Source organism: Meriones unguiculatus, chromosome 5, assembly GCF_030254825.1.
Source record: "Meriones unguiculatus strain TT.TT164.6M chromosome 5, Bangor_MerUng_6.1, whole genome shotgun sequence".
In the NCBI taxonomy this organism is placed as follows: Eukaryota; Metazoa; Chordata; class Mammalia; order Rodentia; family Muridae; genus Meriones; species Meriones unguiculatus.
The window spans coordinates 106,587,607-106,604,171 of NC_083353.1; the positions used below are offsets into that span (position 1 = coordinate 106,587,607).

The following is a 16,565-nucleotide window of genomic DNA, read 5'->3' on the forward strand; positions in this document are numbered from 1 at the left end:
GGCCTTTCCTAATGAACCATCTTGCCAGCCCAAACTTGTGTAACACACCAATTTATCTTAAACATTTGTTGTTTTTTAAAGTACTAGAAGGTTTAAAAACAGGTTGAACATTGTGAAAAATATAGGGATATCATGCCCGAGATACATAATAGGAAAAAAAGCACTTGGAAAGCTGTTAAAGTGTGTATTTCCTTTATGTGAAAGGCATCTAGTAGCTCGAACAGTTGGTGTCTTCGTGTGCATTTTTGAGAGCAGAGGATACAGGGTTCTGCTAGGTTGCTCACGCTGGCCTCAAACTCTTCCTCCTGATCAGCTCACCCGACAGCAAGCTGGGTAAGCTTTCACACCACGCTTCATCAGCATCCATTCTTCGTAAAGTCTGCCCGAGTGTCACACACTCTGAGTAAGTGTACTGCCACTGCCATCCTCCAGCCCCTTCTGACCTATCCCCTTGGCATATTCTGATAAAATCTAAAGGTCTGAGTTCAAGTTCCACGGCAGCACCAGGGAATGGTGCCCTCCCTGAGCCTCATTTTCCTCATCTGTGAAATGGACATAGGGACTGGGGAGATGGCTCAGGAGGTTAAGAGCGTTACTATACAGCATGAGGACCTGAATTTGAGTCCCAGCACCCAGATACACAGCCAGGCATGGCTGCACATGTGTCGTAACCCAACATCGGGTGATAGAGACAGACAGATCTGGAGTGCTCGCTAGCCAACCAGCAGAGCCAAAATGGCAAGCTTCCAGCTCAGTGAGAGGCCCTGTCTCACTATCCCAGTAGGCTCTGTCTCCAGCGAAGTCTTAGCTGTTGTATGGGATAAGTGCAAATATTTGGTATGGAGGTTCACCTACTCCCTCCACCCACCCCCAGGTTACCCACACATGGGACGTTACCATGAAACTCATGATTTTGTGTGCTGATCAAAAATTTTAAAATAAGGTAGGATCCAATCCATTTTGTGCCAAAAGACTCTCAAGAGCCCGTGAGAAAGCAGAGGCCATCTCCAGACTCACAGCCTGTGGTAGCAGGGTCTAGAACCACCTAGAAGACAAACCTCTAGTGGGGGGAAAACCCCTCCGACACAGTGAGCCGCGCATCTCCATGGGCTGAGACCCTGGGCTGAATACAGAGAAGTGAGCCTCCCAGCTGCAGGCGCAATGTGCTCAGCGGTCTCACACTCCTGCCACTGTAGCTTCCCCACACGATGGACTGTGTCCCCTCAAACCAAGAGCCAGGGAAGCCCTTCCTTCCCTGAGTGGATTTTGTCAGGTATTTTGTCATGCTATGAGGGAAGCAACTATTGGTGTCTATGAGACTGTCCTCTGTTAACCAGTCCCCGAGAGGTCCTAACAGCCGAGGAGTGAGTACGGGTGAGACAGGAATGGGATTTATTTCAGTGTGGCCAACCCCTAGGACAGACATCCAGGACCCAAGCTCTGCCTGTGAGACGCTACAAACCATTTCAGGGTGAAGTAGAGGAAGAACACAGGCAGGCCAGGTGCACTCGTGGCTACGGGCCAGGCTGGCCATTATTACCTCAGGTTGACATTACTTGAGGGGTGCAGTTTGGGTGTCCTGTGATAAGGTGTCTGGTGTTCTGTCTGCCATGAGGTGTTGGGCATGCTTTCCTGGGGTGTTGGGTGTCCTGCTTTCAGTTTGTTCTCCCTAGGATTTGAGATCATGTGGGGAAAGAGAGAGAGAGAACAGGCCAGAAAGGAAACGAAGTATGTTAGACCGGTGGCTCCTCTGTCTGAAGGCAGAGGAAGAGGGGTGAAAGACAGTTTCAAACGTGCTTCTGTTATGCTTGAGGGTTTTGTTGCTTTAATTTTGAATTGTTATTTTGTTTAATGTGTGGGTATCTTGCCTCCATGTATGTCTGTTCATCATGGTGCCCAAAGAGGCCAGAAAAGGGTGTTACATTCCCTGGAGTGGAGTTATAGGTGGTTATGGGTTGCCATGTGGGAACTGGGAATTGAACCAGGATCTCTGGAAGAGGAGAAGGTGCTCTTAACGGCTGAGCTGCCTCTCCAGCCGCTGTTATAGTTGTTTCTGTTTTGCATTGTTTAGTGTTCTTGACAAGTGAAAAGTTACTGCGCAGGCCTTCTACCGCTCGGCTGTATCCCCAGCCCTCCGTGCCCTCAAGTGCAGACGTGAGACATGCTTATACCTTCCGAGCCCGCGCCTCCCTCTCCTGCCCGCCAGTCCCTCACTCTTTTCTTTCACGTCACAAAGTCAACGTGTTCAGTACAAATTCACTGATGCAGACAGTTTTCTGTCAGCGAATAATGTTCCACTCTGCTTCTAGCACACTCACAACTTAAAAGCACAGCTGTTAGAGAAATTTAGTTGTAATGACTGTTTTTGTTTTAACCCAGGGCAATTTTATTTTTTTCTTAATTGGGGGGTGTGGTACAGGGTGCTAGACCTAGGATCTCGTACATAATAGGCAGGCGGTTCTCCCACTGAGCTGTATACTCTGTGATTTTATTAGTTTTATAAATTTTTATTTGCATTTGTTGATCTTATAATTTGTATAATAAGCTTAAAGGAAAACCATACACTTGTTTTTTAATTAGTCACAATTAAGTAGTTAGAAATGTGCAGTACCGTTTAAAGGTAGTAAACCAAAATGCCCTGTCCCAACCACCCTCGCACCCAGCATTGTACAAACTGCTTAGGAGGGGCTTGTCGCTGGGCCAGGCTGGTCAGTCGCATGGAAGCCCCTCTCCTGGATGGCCCTGTAGAGCGTGATGTACTTGGAGGCCAGGCGCGTCCTCGGGATCACGTACTTTTCTGTGAACTCACTCTTGTCCAGCGGCTCTTTGCCCTCCATGGCAAGGACGCGGTTAATGAAGGTGAGGGCGAAGCTAGAGCAGTTGTGGTGGTTCTCGTCATACCTTGAAGACACGAGTGAGATTCAGTGAGGTAAGAGTCACCGCTGTTTTCCAGGCTGGCCTTGAACTCCTGGCCTCGAACAGCCCTCCCACCTCAGCAGCGGCAGATAGCTGAGGCCACCATGCTGGCCCCTGAGAGTGCTGATGTTAAAAGCTGCTCAGTGGTGAAGGCAACTATCACCAACCCTGACAATCTCCAGGACTCATGGAAGGAAAGAACAACTCTTTCAAGTTGTCCTCTGCTCTCCATACATGTGGTGTGGTGTGCACGCACCAGAGGCAAACGAAATAAATGAATAAAAATGTAATCTTAAAAGTTTTTTTTAATTGTAGACCAGGCATGGAGTTCATATCTTTAATCCCAGAACTAAGGAGGCAACAGCAGACAGATCTCTGTGAGTTCAAAACCAACAATGACTGCATAAGTGAGAGCCTGTCTCCAGGAAAAAAAAAAAAAAATGAATGAAAAGAGAAAAATAATTGAGTAATTAATTTCAAATTGCTAAGACAAACAAAAAAATGGAACTTAAATGTTTTTACACTGTAAACAGTTGTTTTAAAAAGTTTAAGAATACCAGGCATAGTGGTACAGGCCTTTAAGCCCAGCACCCCAGAGGCAGGGCCATAGGCAAGTAAATAGATCTCTAAGAGTTCAAGGTGAGCGTGGTCTACATAGTGAAAACCTGTGTCAAGAAATAAAATAATGCCAGGTGGCGGTGGCACACACCTTTGATTCTAGCACTCTAAGACAGCCAAGGTTAGGTAGAGAGACCTGTCTCATATATATATAATTATGAAATATAATGTGGGTTTTCTGTATGTATGTTTAAAAATACATTCTTACAGCTAGGCATAGTGACATTCTCCTGTAATCCCAGTACTCCGGAGGTTGAGACAGGAGGTTGGTGATCTTGTAACCAGCCTGGGCTATATACAATGAGATCTTATCTTGGAGGTGGGGGGAGGGAAATAGTGGCTAAAGAGGGCTCAGCAGTTAAGAACCATGCCTGACCTTCTAAAGGACCTAGATTCCGTTCCCAGTACCCACACAGCACTGTATAACCATCTGTAACTCCAGTTCCAGGGGATCCAACACCCTCTTCATGCATAAACACACTCAGGCCAAACACTCAGACACATTTAAAATAAATAAATTTTTAAAAATAAATCTTAAAAGCCTCTTACCACACCAGTGAAAGAGCTAAGCAGTTTCACAAAGCTCCAGTGAGCAGCAAGAGTCATTTTACCCATCCGTGTTTGCTGCCCCTCCCCCAAAAACTTCCGTGGCACAACCCCTGATCACAGTAGCCAAGTGACTGACTGACAAGCAGCAGCTTTCTGGAGGAGGGCCTTATGTGGGCTCTGAGAGACCCATCCAGCCTAGCGTCCTGTGGGGAGGCCGGTGGCCGCAGGAGCGTGAGACTGCTGCTCACACCTCCATGGAGCAAAGGGCACAGGTAGGGCAGGAAGGCAGGCTTCAGCCCCAAGGCTGACAGCAGAGACCCGCTTCCTCCAGCCCCGCCCCAGCTGCTCCTCTTCCACAACCTCCTTCCCGAATAGCGCCACCATCTGGGGAACCAAGAATTCAGACCCATGAATCAGCCAGGGAAATAGTCTCACAACCAGATTTTTGTTTTTTGAGACAGGGTTTCTCTGTGTAGCCTTAGCTGTCCTGGACTCGCAGTGTAGACCAGGCTGGCCTTGAACTCACAGAGATCTGTCTGCCTCTGCCTCCCTGAGTGCTGGGATGCAGCCACAACCATCTGTAACTGTTGTCATAGACTGACAGTCTCCGGCATGGACTGTACTTGAAACGGCAGTGGCCGCGAAGCAGTGACGATGCCACTTGGGTGACAAACGGGTGCCAGTGGCTTGTGGTCTTTCTAGACACCTACCTGTGGGGCAGCCAGGCTGGCGAAGCGGAGAAGTCCTCCAAGTACTTGTCCCACTGGTCCATCAGTCCAAACATGCTGGGCTGCACTAGTGGAACGCTGAGACTCCGCTCCCAGCCTGCCGCGTCTCGCTGCACACCGTGCGCGCTGTAATTATACACCACCCCTGAAAACCCAGAGCAGAGTCAGGCAGTCTGCGACAGGCGCTCAGAAGATGACACAAATCCCGTGAGCCTAGGTCACACTTGGCTGCTACTGTCGGAGCAGCTGTCCATCCAGTACAGTGGTCCCCCACCTTCTTAATGCTGTGCCCCTTTAATACAGCGCCTCATGTCTCGGTCACCTCCAACCACGAAATTTTTCCATTGCTACTTCATAACTGTAATTTTGCTACTGCTGGGAATCATAATGTAAAAATCTGATATGCAGGATATCCGATATGTGACCCCCAAAGGGGTTAAGACCCCCAGGTTAAGGACCACTGATCTAGAGAGATTTAAGAGATTTGGGGTTTTTCTTAAGAATGTTTATTTATTATTTATATAGTATTCTGCCCGGAAGAGGGCATCAGATCTTATTAAAGATGGTTGTGAGCCACCATGTAGTTGCTTTTGAACTCAGGACCTTTGGAAGGACAGCCAGTGCCCTTAACCTCTGAGACATCTCTCCAGCCTGAGGTTTTTTTGTTTTGTCTTGTTTTGTTTTGTTTTAAGAGGGTTTAAATTTTTTGTTGTTGGAGTCAAACCCAGGGCCTCATGCATGCATCCTGGGCAAGTGTCCTACTACTTCTCTCGGGAATAGCTCAGTGAGTAGCTCAGAAACTAAATCCTGCCAGTTGACGGGGTGGGTAGTCCCCTGCTTTTGACTTATGTTCTTGAGGTGGGACCACAAAGGACCACAAACAGGCTGGGCAAGAGCTCTGACAGAGCCACTCCCACCCCACCCCGCCCCCGCCCACCTTTCTAAAGACTGCAGACCTCACCACATTCCATTTCATCCCTGAATCCTGGAGTGTGGGAACCCAGTGTAGTGGGGAGACCCAGCATAGTAGGCTGAGTGTGAGAGTGGGGAAATCAGAAGCCAAGGGTCCACACCCTAATTCAAACAGAAGAACTGAGGTCTTGGTCCACTCAACCTCTTAAAATCCAACACCGAAGTGTGTGGCTTTGTGAGGCTGTTTTTGAAAAACAAAACAGAAAAAAAACATTTAAGACCTTTCCAGGGGTCAGGGATGTGGCTCAGTGTTGGTCACACAGGCGTCCCTGCCTAGCTTCCACCCCAGTACCACTAAAAAGGTTTTTAGTCTTCCCAACACATAGACTGTATGTGGTGCTGGCTTGCCAGGTCACATGACCTACTTAGGTTGCAGTGGAAGCCAGGAAGGCAGAATGGGTGTGCTGTTGCTGTGGCCTCATCCTGCTGTTAGGCCCAGCAAGAGCCTAAATATAAGAAGGTATGAAGAGAACTCAGGAAACTAATCATCCATCGATGCAAAAACGCAAGAGACTCACTCTTCTTAACCATTGCAATGGGGTCACCCCTGCTGATCAGCTAGGAGTGGCACCGGGAGACAAAGACCTTAGGTTTTTAAAAGACACAAGGCGGGAATCTCCTGGGGTTGACTTCTTGGCAAGTTAGGATTGGATGAAGTGTCTAACTTTTAAAATAATTGGTTGGTTCTGGGCACCCTTAGGTCCAGTCAGCCCTGTCGTAAATATCTGATTGTCAAGTCAGTTTGGAATTTCCTGCCATCCACAGTTAAATGTGGGGGGGGGGTGATTTACTCATCCCATGTCTGTTCTGAGGAGTGGGGGTTACAGGCTTTGGATCAAAGGTCAGGAGAAGGATTGGGGCCATTTGGCCCAGTTTCCAAACAAAGCCCATCTCACCGGCGCCAGCCGGTGATTTTTTCTCCATTTAGTAGAGATCTCTGCTTGTTCTCTTCCTTATCTCTGCCCTCACAGATGGCTAATGTCAGGAACTTTTACATTCCTCGGTTCTCTGGAGAAGCACTAAGAGGCTTTAATTAACATGGGCCTAAAACTTGCAAATATAAGTTATAAGGCAATTAAAAGAAACATAGGTTACAAAGTTAGTCTGATTCTTTCACTGCCTGGAAACCCTCCTTCCCCCTAAAGGTACTGTGGGGTTTTCTTAGGCTGGAAAAATGGAGGAAATGCTCACCGTGTGTGTTAGTGATGCCAACGTGCAGATCAGACCTCCCATCGTAGTCCCTGAAATAGAGGGTTCTGTTTGCATTGGCTGTTGTTTTGATAAGAGGCCCTGCCGAGTAGCCCAGGCTTTTCCTGGAACTCAGGATCTTCCTGCCTCAGACCCCCGGGGCAGCTGCAACAGCAGGTGTGCCACCTTGCCCCCCAACAAGCACTGTGCCAAGCATGAATATGAAGCACGGGCATTTGAAAGAGCAGGGCATGGGCCTCCCCCATGGGCTGTGCCAGACCTTGCCATCAGCTGTAGGCTGCCTAAAGGGTACAGCAAAAACAGGACTCGCCCCCACGTCCCTACTCTACGGTGGAAGAGCTTTCCATTCCTCTCTGGGAGTCCATTCACTGTTCCACCAGATAATGTGCCAGAGAAGGTCCTGCAGTCATCTCCGAGGTCCTCAGCCTCCTTTTTTGTTTGTTTGGGTTGTTGGGTTTGGGTTTGGGTTTGGGTTTGAGAAAAGGTTTCTCTGCGTAGCTCTGGCTGTCCTGAAACTCACTCTGGAAGGTCAGGCTGGCCTCTAACTCAGAGAGCCTCCAGCCTTTACCTCCCAAGTGCGGTATTAAAGGTATGCAGCGCCTTCGCCACCACCACCACCACCACACCTGGCTTGGTCCTCAGCCTTTTAAACCACAGCTCAGGACAGTCTGCAGCCTCTGTACTGAACTCCCTGAACTGCTGTTTCTTACCATTACTCTGTTGGCTTGAGATTTTTCTGGCTTGGGTTGGTCAGTTCTGGGAATCACAACCAGGGCCTTCCTCAAGCTCAGCACATGCTCTCTCTGTCACACACACACACCCTGAAAATCGCTTCTTTATATTGGTTTTTGTTTAAGACAAAGGCTTACCATGTAGCCCAAGCTGGCCTTGAACCTATAACCCAACATCAAAAACTTTGTTATTGTACGTACATTAACAAAATCCTAGGCATCATTATGATACTTTCTGGCCTGTATATAATGTGCTTTGATTAGACTTGCACGCCCTGCTCAGTAGGGCATTCCTAGGGGGGGCACAGTATCAGATCTCAGCTGGGTGACCAGCTCTTCAGTGACAGGGTCAGTTCTGAGCTGCGGAGACCTCGTGGGTTCAGAGTCTAGACTCCAGAGTGACCAAGAGTGTGTCTGTGTTGAGTGCTGGTTTCGTCACTCTCTGGGTGCTTCATTCCCCAGCTCCACCCTAGCCAGATCTCCCAGTGTTAACACCGGGTCTGTGGAGTGAGGCTGACAACGAAGGAAAGCATGAGGCTCTGCTCTTACGCTTTCTTCCAGAAGGATCATTTCCGTTTTAGTTTGGCACATCTGTGTCTTCTTTACTTTGTGATACGGGAGACTGAAGTTCAACAAATCCTCATCAACTGATGAGTGTGAAGTGTATGTTAGGAAGGGCTTTTCTCCCGTTGCCCCTTTACAAGCCTCTTGGCTCGGCCAGTGGAGTTCAGGCTGCATGTTAGTGCCTGACTGGCTCCTTTGTGCAGGCTACACACTGCACAGCCATAAGCAACAGGGCTGACTGATCCAACCTCATTCACATAGAGCCTGGGGAGTCCCTCGGTTACTGCTCATCCTCCTTTTGTCACAAGTTTTGTGAGACTCAAGGCAGACTTGGAATAATGGCTGAAAGGCAAGGAATTTGTTGGAAGAGGCCTGTGGGCCCAGGGCTGCCTTGGCTGTCTGCAGCCACCATGACATACGACCCATGTCCACACCTCTTTGCCCATTCTGCGCATGTCAGGAAGGACTGTGCCCATCAGAATTAGTATTTGCTAGAGAATGAACAGATGTTACAAGGGCAGGAAAGAGAACCTTTTATCAGGAACCCACTCCATCAATGATGGCATAATCTTTCCTGAGGACATAAGTCAAGAGGGGGTCCTGTCATTAGGAAGCTAAGGAAACAAATGCTGGAAAGATCAGGAGTTCAAGGATAACCTGGGCTACATAGCAAGTTCAAGGCCAGCCTGGGCTAAGTGAACAGCAGAAAAGTTAAAGGAAGGTTTTGAAGCAAAAGAGATGATGGAAGATGAGGATTTGGGGTCTATAGAAAGGAATGGGGAACACCAGAAAAGATGAATATTTGAGTAATATAAAATACATATTGAAAGGTAATTGTATGAATCTAATAACTCACTTCTATGTGGATTTTCCTTGTTCTTTTCTTCATATTGTAAATTTTTAAAATTTATGAGTAGAGGTGTTTTGTCTGTATATGTGTGTGTGCAGCATGTATGTGTAGAACCCACAGAGGCCAGAGGAGAGACGTGGATCCCCTGGAGCTGGAGTTACAGATGGTCATGAGACACCATGTGGGTGGGTGCTAGGAACCAAACCTGGGTCCTCTAGAAGAGCAGCCAGTGCTCTTTTAACAGCTGAGCTGTCTCTCTAGACCTAATACTTGGCTTTTTTGGTTGAGTTTTCAAAGTGAACATTAATTTTGCAGTTTCAGGAATAAAACATACTGGTTTGTTGTTGTTGTTGTTGTTGTTTGAGACAGTTTCTCTGTGAAGCCATGGCTGTCATGGAACTCACACAGTAGACCAGGCTGGCCTCTAACTCACAGAGATCTGCCTGCCTCTACCTCCTGAGTGCTGGGATTAAAGGTGCATGCCGCCCCCACTTGGCTGTACTGACTTTTGTTTTGTTTTCTTCAAGACAGTGGCTGTCCAGGACTCACTTTGTAGGCCAGGCTGGCCTCGAACTCAAAGCAATCCACCTGCCTCTGCCTCCCTGAGTGCTGGGATCACAGGCACGCACCAATGGCTATACTGACTTTTTATTGCAATTTTATTAATCTACGTGTTTTAATGCCTGGAAGAGCCTCCTGTGTTCACTCGTGTCTGTCATCTTAGCACTCAAGAGGCTGAGGCAGGAAGATCACATGTTCGAGGCCCACCCTGTTCAACTTACCAAGTTCCAGGACAGTCTGCGTTACACAGCAAGAGCCTTTCTGGGGGGGGGGGGGAGGTAGAGGAATTTTAATTCGGAGCATGGCTGCTCTAGCAAGTGATCACATCCAAAGACCTTCTAGGTCTACGTGATCCAGCTGGAATACACAACTGCGAAGTAGTGCCACACACCTTTCATCCCAGGAGATGAAGGCAAGCAGACCTCTGAGTTCAAGGCCAAGCCTGCTATAGAGTACGTTTCAGGTAAATAAAATCTTAGGTCCAGGTGTGGTGGTACATGCCTTTAATCCCAGCTCTCAGGAGACAGAGGCAGGCAGATCTCTGAGTTCTAGTCAGTTCTGTTTAGGCAGATTAAAGGTGTGTGCCACCACCACTCAGCTTCCTTGTTAATTCAGTTCACCCCCATCAGGAACCATCTCTGGGGACTGTATTTTGCTCTGCACACTGTACCTGCTTGTCACATAAGCTATGAGCTGCTGATTCCATATCTCTCTGATAACATTCACTGCCTGGTTATTCCCGTTGGTGCCTCAGCACACGCTCCTCTCATAAAACCACCCAAGGCAGGCATGCCACACCCCCTGGTCCCACACCACCCACTCTGATGGACACACAAGCCTGCAGATAAGGACATAAGGACAAGAGTCTACTCAAAGCGACTCCGCACACACACACTGCATGGCACAGCACACGTCCTCCAAAGCAGGTTCACTGGCTGGCACAGAGTAGGAAACGCATGCATAGTTCATCATAACGAGCCACTGTACCTAAGGAACGTCCCTCTCGTGGGTTTGAGGAGGAAGGAACATTTCTCTTGATGCCCGTTGGAGAATGGATCTGAGATGCTGATAGGTGCGTCCTCTATCCTGGTGGAGCCCACCTCCCCCTGGCACAGGGGACAGCATTGGGGCACACTGAAACTGTAGATGGACCTCTCGCAGTGCCTGAATTTAATTAGAGGCTTCCCGGCTCCTTCGAAGTGCATACCGTTTGATTCCTGGGCTGCCAGAACAGGTTTCTGGAGACTTCCTTTTCCTCAGGTGGTGAACTCACACCACCTGAGTAACCTGATCAACTGTGACATCATATCCTGGATGGATGCTTCTAGACACTAAGCCAGGTAGATTAACCAGTAACCCGGCAGCACCTGCTGGGCTCTTAAAGAGCTAGTTTTCATTTGAGCTGGCTCACCAAGTTTCTTTGTAGATGTCGATGCAAATTTGCAGCTGCAAAATCAGCCAGCTCCTACTCATCCTCTAAAGCCCTACTTTCCCATGCAACTTGTCTCACCTTCCTCCAACCTTTCCTTGTGGTACTAACACTAGCTCACTGTGACTGCCTTTCTGCTGGAACTGGACCGTAGTGTATGTGACAAGAAAGCACACTGTGCAGAGCAAAGTACACTCTCCAAGAGATGTTTTGTTTTTCAGATTTATTTATTTATTTTACGTATGCGTGCGCTATCTACATGTAGAGCTGCATGCCAGAAGAGGGCACCAGATCTCATCATTGAACTCAGGACCTCTGGAAGAGCAGGCAGTGCTCTTAACCACAGAGCCATCGCTTCAGCCCAAGTGATGGTTCTTGATGGAGGTAAATTAACAAGGAAGATGAAGGGTCCCTCCCTTTTTCTTCTTTTTATTCCTCTTCCTTTTACAGTGGTAGAGGTGGAACCCAAATGCGATAGTCGATTTTCAGTCTGGGGAGGGCTCAGAGGTCATCAGATAAACAGGCGGAATTTCTGGTAATTTAGGGGACTTTATAAACCCCTGTCTTGCCAGCCCATGGTGGTTCGTGCCTTTAATCCTCGTACAGAGGACCAAGAGTCAGGCAGATCTCCAGTGAGTTCAAGGCCAGCCTAGTCTGCAGACCTAGTTCCAGAAGAGCCAGGGCTACTCAGAGAAACCCTGTCTCAAAAACAACAACAAAAAGTAAACAACAACAAAACAAACAAAACTACTTTTTTTGTCAAATCAGCAGGAGGCTGTTTTGCCTTTTTTTCTAGGTTGATGTCTTGTTTGCAGAATGGTACATTAAAAACTGCTTCTTTTTTTTTTTTTACTAGTCTTTTGAATTTATTATTTTATTTCCCACACTGCCTTCCTTCCTCTTTCTTTCTCAGATAAACTGTAATTGTTTCCCTAAAGGTTTTCCCCAGACATATCTATCTTACAATGTAACTAAAGACAAAAGTCAAACCAGTGTATATTAAATAAGTAAATAAATTAAAAATACACCTCATAGGGAAGGAGGATCTTGCTGAAGCATCTGAGAGTCCAGCAGTACATGCTCTTAGGCAACCTCTGTCAAGGGTCCTTCAACCCCTTAAAGAGTTGAGACCAACCGGTTGAGAACCGCCGCTTTGCTCTCATCAGCCTCAAGTACGTGAAATAGTTCAAGGGGTTTCTGTTGTTTTTCTCTCTTTTCTCCCTTAGTGTTTAGAGTAAGTAGCCAGGACTGTCCTGTGTCAGGCAGTGCTCGAGAATGAGGAGGGATGATCTCGGAGACCACAGAGAGGCGTGGCTCCACTTGCAGCATTCACGGGTAACAGCTGCAGCAGCTCCAGCAAGGGGAGGAAGGGAGTCTGTTTCAGAGTTAGCCATCCTGGTTGGGGGTGTATGAAGGCCTCCCAAAGTGTTTCGTTCCCATTACACTGTATTGAGATGTGCCTGCTACAAACCACCTGTGTCCTACTGCGTTCCGCTGGGCGGGTCTCCCTGGCTGTGGAGCGGCCTCACATGCCCTCGGGAGAGGGCTGGAGACACACTTGAGGAAAGCTGGGCTATCTTTAGAGAAGTTACGGGACGATGTCTGCTGTCCTTACTTGAGGCCACTGCGCAAAGCTCTGTCATCTCAGCTTTGAAGCTTGACGCCATATAGAGACTCCGCAGTCTCTGTGACAGATGCCTCCCTGAGAAAACACCTCCAAAAGCTTTCTTGCTTCCTGCTCGTCCAGTTTTCTCCAGGATGGCCAGTTTGCGGTTGTTGTTCTGTTTGGTTTGGTTTTTCTCTCCAGGGCTTTCCTCTTCAGATTCCTTGCAGTGTCTCCTGTTCCATCGTATACTGATCTAGACTCTCCTCGTCTTCATTTTCTGGGCAGCTGCTCTTCTGGCACGAGGCTGAAGTCTCCGTATCGGATGCTAAGGGAAGGGGTAGTTTGCACAGGGTAGGACCAAACGTCTAGGCTGCCAACCAGGTGAGGGCCAGCCTCTCCACTGACAGCACTCTCCGACACCTCTGAGACCCCACTGGGGTTGGCGCAGCTTGCTTCCGTGGGAGGAAGGAGAGGCACTTTCCAAGCCACCAACTGAGGTGCAGGGTGAAGGAGATCGGTGTGAGCTGAGCCGTCCTCCCTCCCACACTGAGTTCATTTAGAATCATGTTACAGAAGTCTCCAGTCAATTATTCATATTTACTTTTGTGTTTTCCCACTAGCCAGAGAGGCTAGTGGGCTCGGGAACTGACCTTTTGATTTTTATTTCATCAGGAAAATGAAAACACCTAAGTGTTTCCAGGCAGGGGTAGGGACAGCAGCTCAGTGGTAGGACCCTCGTGTTGAGGCCCTTGTACCTCCCTAGCACTGAAAACAGAAAAGGAGAAATGCTGTTAGCCCTACAAAAAAAAAAAAAAAAAAAAAAAAAAAAAAAAAATAGACCGAGGCAATGTGTCTTAATAAACTTTATTTAATGCCAGTTTTTAGAAGATTATCTTGTGCATTTATTCATCGTACTTGTGTACCACACTCTAATGCAGCTGCCTGAAGAGATCAGAGGGCATGGAACCCCCTAGAGTTACAGGCTGTGGTGAGCTGCCTGCTGTGTGTGCTGGGAACTGACCCTGGAGCCTCTACAAGAATAGTAAGGTCCTCTCACAGTGCTCTCTCTCTCTCTCTCTCTCTCTCTCTCAAGACAGGATTTCTCTATGCATCCCTGGATGTCTAGAGTTCTGTAGACCAGGCTGGCCTCAAGTAAAAAGGCTTTTAAACCACCACCTAACCTTCTCTTTAGTCCCTCTACTCTTACCCAACTTCTGTGTGTGGAGTGGGAGGGGACAGGGTTTCTCTGTGTAGCTCTGGCTGTCCTAGAATCACTCTGTAGATCAGGCTGGCCTCAAACTCACAATGATCTGCCTGCCTCAGCCTCCCAGGTGATGGGATTAAAGGCATGTGCCACCACCGTGCATCCCAACTTTTTTTTAAAGATAAGGTCTCAAGTAACCCAGGTTAGCCCAGAATGAGCTTAAAATCTGCCTCAAACTTTAGAATGCTGAGATTACAGGTGTGTTCCCCTATATTGGCTACTTTTTATGTCAATTTAATACAATCCAGAGTTATGTGAGGAGAGGTAACCTCAAATGAGAAAATGCCTCCACAGTCTGGTGTAAAGTAACTTATATTTGCCTGCTACAATTGTCGTCTCTGAACCTCCTTCTGCTAACCTAGATAGACCTAGTCCTGGAAGCTTCTAGCCTCCGTACAACTTAACTTAAGCCTCTGAGACTTACTGCTTAATAAGCTCACTGTTTCTAGTTCTTTATGAACTCTGAGCTGCCTGACTCAAACTCCTCTCCCAACTAAGTTATTCAGTCTGGCATCTCTCTCAGCCTCTGAATTACACTGCTTGGCCTCAAACTATCTCCAGCAACCTGCTCTAATCTCCTGGCTCCTTCTCATTCTCTGGCTCATTCAGTCTTCACCTGAGTTCTCTCTCTGCATCCCATTTCTCTATTACTGTCTGAGTAAAACTGCCTCCTCTCTCTCTCTCTCATTGCCCCTTAAGTAGCTTTCCTTTCCTCTCTTTTCTTATGAGAGTTGGTCATATCCTATTCTGTCAACTCTTTCTCTGATTCATCACCTTTTCGGCAACTCAATTAGACATCACTTTCAAACATGGGTGCTTCCTTCTACAAACTAACTTTACCTTCATAGTTCAGGATTAAAGACATGTACTACCATGCCTGGATTAAAGGTGTGTTTATATTCCAGTCAGATCACACAGACCTAGAAGGTCTTTGGATGTGATCTCTTGCCAGAACAGCCATGTTCTGAATTAACATTCCTCTACAGTCTGGCCTGTAGACAAACCTATGGTGCATTTTCTTGATTGATAATTGATATGGGAGGACAAAGATCAATGTGGACAGGCAGTGCCACTACTGGACTGGCGGTCCTGTGTGCTGTAAGAAAGCAGGCTGAGCAAACCACAGAGAGCAAGCCAGTCAGCAGCACTCCTCCATGGCCATTGCTTCATTTCCTACCACTAGGTTCTTGCTTTGTGTTTCTGCCCTGACTTCCCTCAGTGATGGACTGTTGCATGGAACTGTAAGCAAAAATAAATCCTTTCCTCCCCAAGTTATTTCTGATCATCCGTGGTCTTTATCACATCATTAGAAAAGTAACTGAGACAACTACCATGCCCAGTTTCTGCAGTGCCGGCAGGATACCCAGGTCTGTGCATGCTAAGAGAGCTCTTGACCAACCAAGTTACACCCCAATCCATGAAGAAGAGCTTATGCCTTTAAGATCTCACACATACACACACTCTAATCATACTCTTCCCGATTCTCTTCTCATCCCATCCCCCTCCCACTGAACCTCTTCTTTTTCTTCCCGACAAGACCCCCCCAGTTACTTTGCTTTTGTTTTTAATTTCCTACTGAATTTCATTAAGGTTGTGCCCATGAGTATGGACAGGGGGTTATTTATTTGAGCAAGGGCAACTTACTAGTGGCTACACTACCAAGGACTGTGACCCCCCCCCAGCAACTTCTTATAGCTCCCTGTGGATGAAGTGAATCTTTGTGAGCCCCTCCCCACTTCAGAGACGGAATACTGATGAAGCCAGTCTTCTTTCTTCCTTTCTTTCTTTCTTTCTTTCTTTCTTTCTTTCTTCCTTCCTTCCTTTCTTTCTTTCTCTTTGTTTCTTTTCTTTTCTTTTTCCAGAGAAAGTCTCACTATGTAGTCTTGGCTGGTCTGTAATCATTATATAGATCAGACTGGCCTCAAACTCAAAGGCATAACTGCCTCTGCCCCCTTAGGGTTAAAGGCATGCGACATCACACTTGGCCATGGGCCCAGTCTTGAGCAGGTAGCCACAGCTGCTGTGGGTCTAATGCTCTGTCATGTCCAGGAGAGAGCCATTTCACAGCACTCCTCCCATCCTCCAGCTTTTGCATTCTTTCTACCCTCCCTTCCATGATGTTCTCTGAGCCTTGCTTGCAGGGTCAGGGTGCTGACATGGTTGTTTTATTTAGAGCTGAGCACACAGTAAACCTTTCACATCTTTACACAGGTACTATCTCTATAAAAATGGAAAAAAATAAAACAATGTTTCCAGGTCAACATGCTGTTAATTTCTATACAGTGGAGCACTGGCTGCTTTTGCAGGGGACCAGAGTCCAGTTCCCAGCACCCACATGGCGGCTCCCAACTTTCTGCAATTCCAGTTCCAGGTGATCCAACTCCTTCTTCAGGCCTGCGCCAGCACTACATGCACATTACGCACAGCCATACATGCAGGCAAAAAACACCATATCATAAAAATAAGTAACAAAATTACTTTTTGCAAAAGACTGCCTTGGGATATGGGGGGGCCGAAACTTGGGAAGTAAGGACCCCCACCCCCACCCCCACCCCCAGACAATTGGCA

The 16,565-nt window shown here is 47.5% G+C and overlaps 1 protein-coding gene across 1 annotated transcript; it reads right to left on the bottom strand.

The window, feature by feature from the left end:
* Window positions 1-2,362: 2,362 nt before the first annotated feature.
* On the bottom strand, window positions 2,363-10,980 carry Mkrn2os (MKRN2 opposite strand). The gene is made up of 4 exons (XM_021641036.2): window positions 10,686-10,980; window positions 6,975-7,024; window positions 4,794-4,956; window positions 2,363-2,901 (listed from the first exon to the last, which is right to left on the bottom strand). The coding sequence occupies exons 1-4, from the start codon at window positions 10,901-10,903 to the stop codon at window positions 2,679-2,681; spliced, it is 654 nt and encodes a 217-aa protein (XP_021496711.1). The 5' UTR covers window positions 10,904-10,980; the 3' UTR covers window positions 2,363-2,678.
* Window positions 10,981-16,565: the final 5,585 nt, after the last annotated feature.

Excerpts from the sequence above, each read along its gene's own strand:
- Mkrn2os (XM_021641036.2), bottom strand. The coding sequence starts at position 10,903 with ATGCACTTCGAAGGAGCCGGGAAGCCTCTAATTAAATTCAGGCACTGC. Across the intron at positions 4,957-6,974 it reads TGGCATCACTAACACACACG|GGGTGGTGTATAATTACAGC; the intron begins GTGAGCATTTCC and ends CTGGGTTTTCAG. Across the intron at positions 2,902-4,793 it reads CCAGCCTGGCTGCCCCACAG|GTATGACGAGAACCACCACA; the intron begins GTAGGTGTCTAG and ends CGTGTCTTCAAG.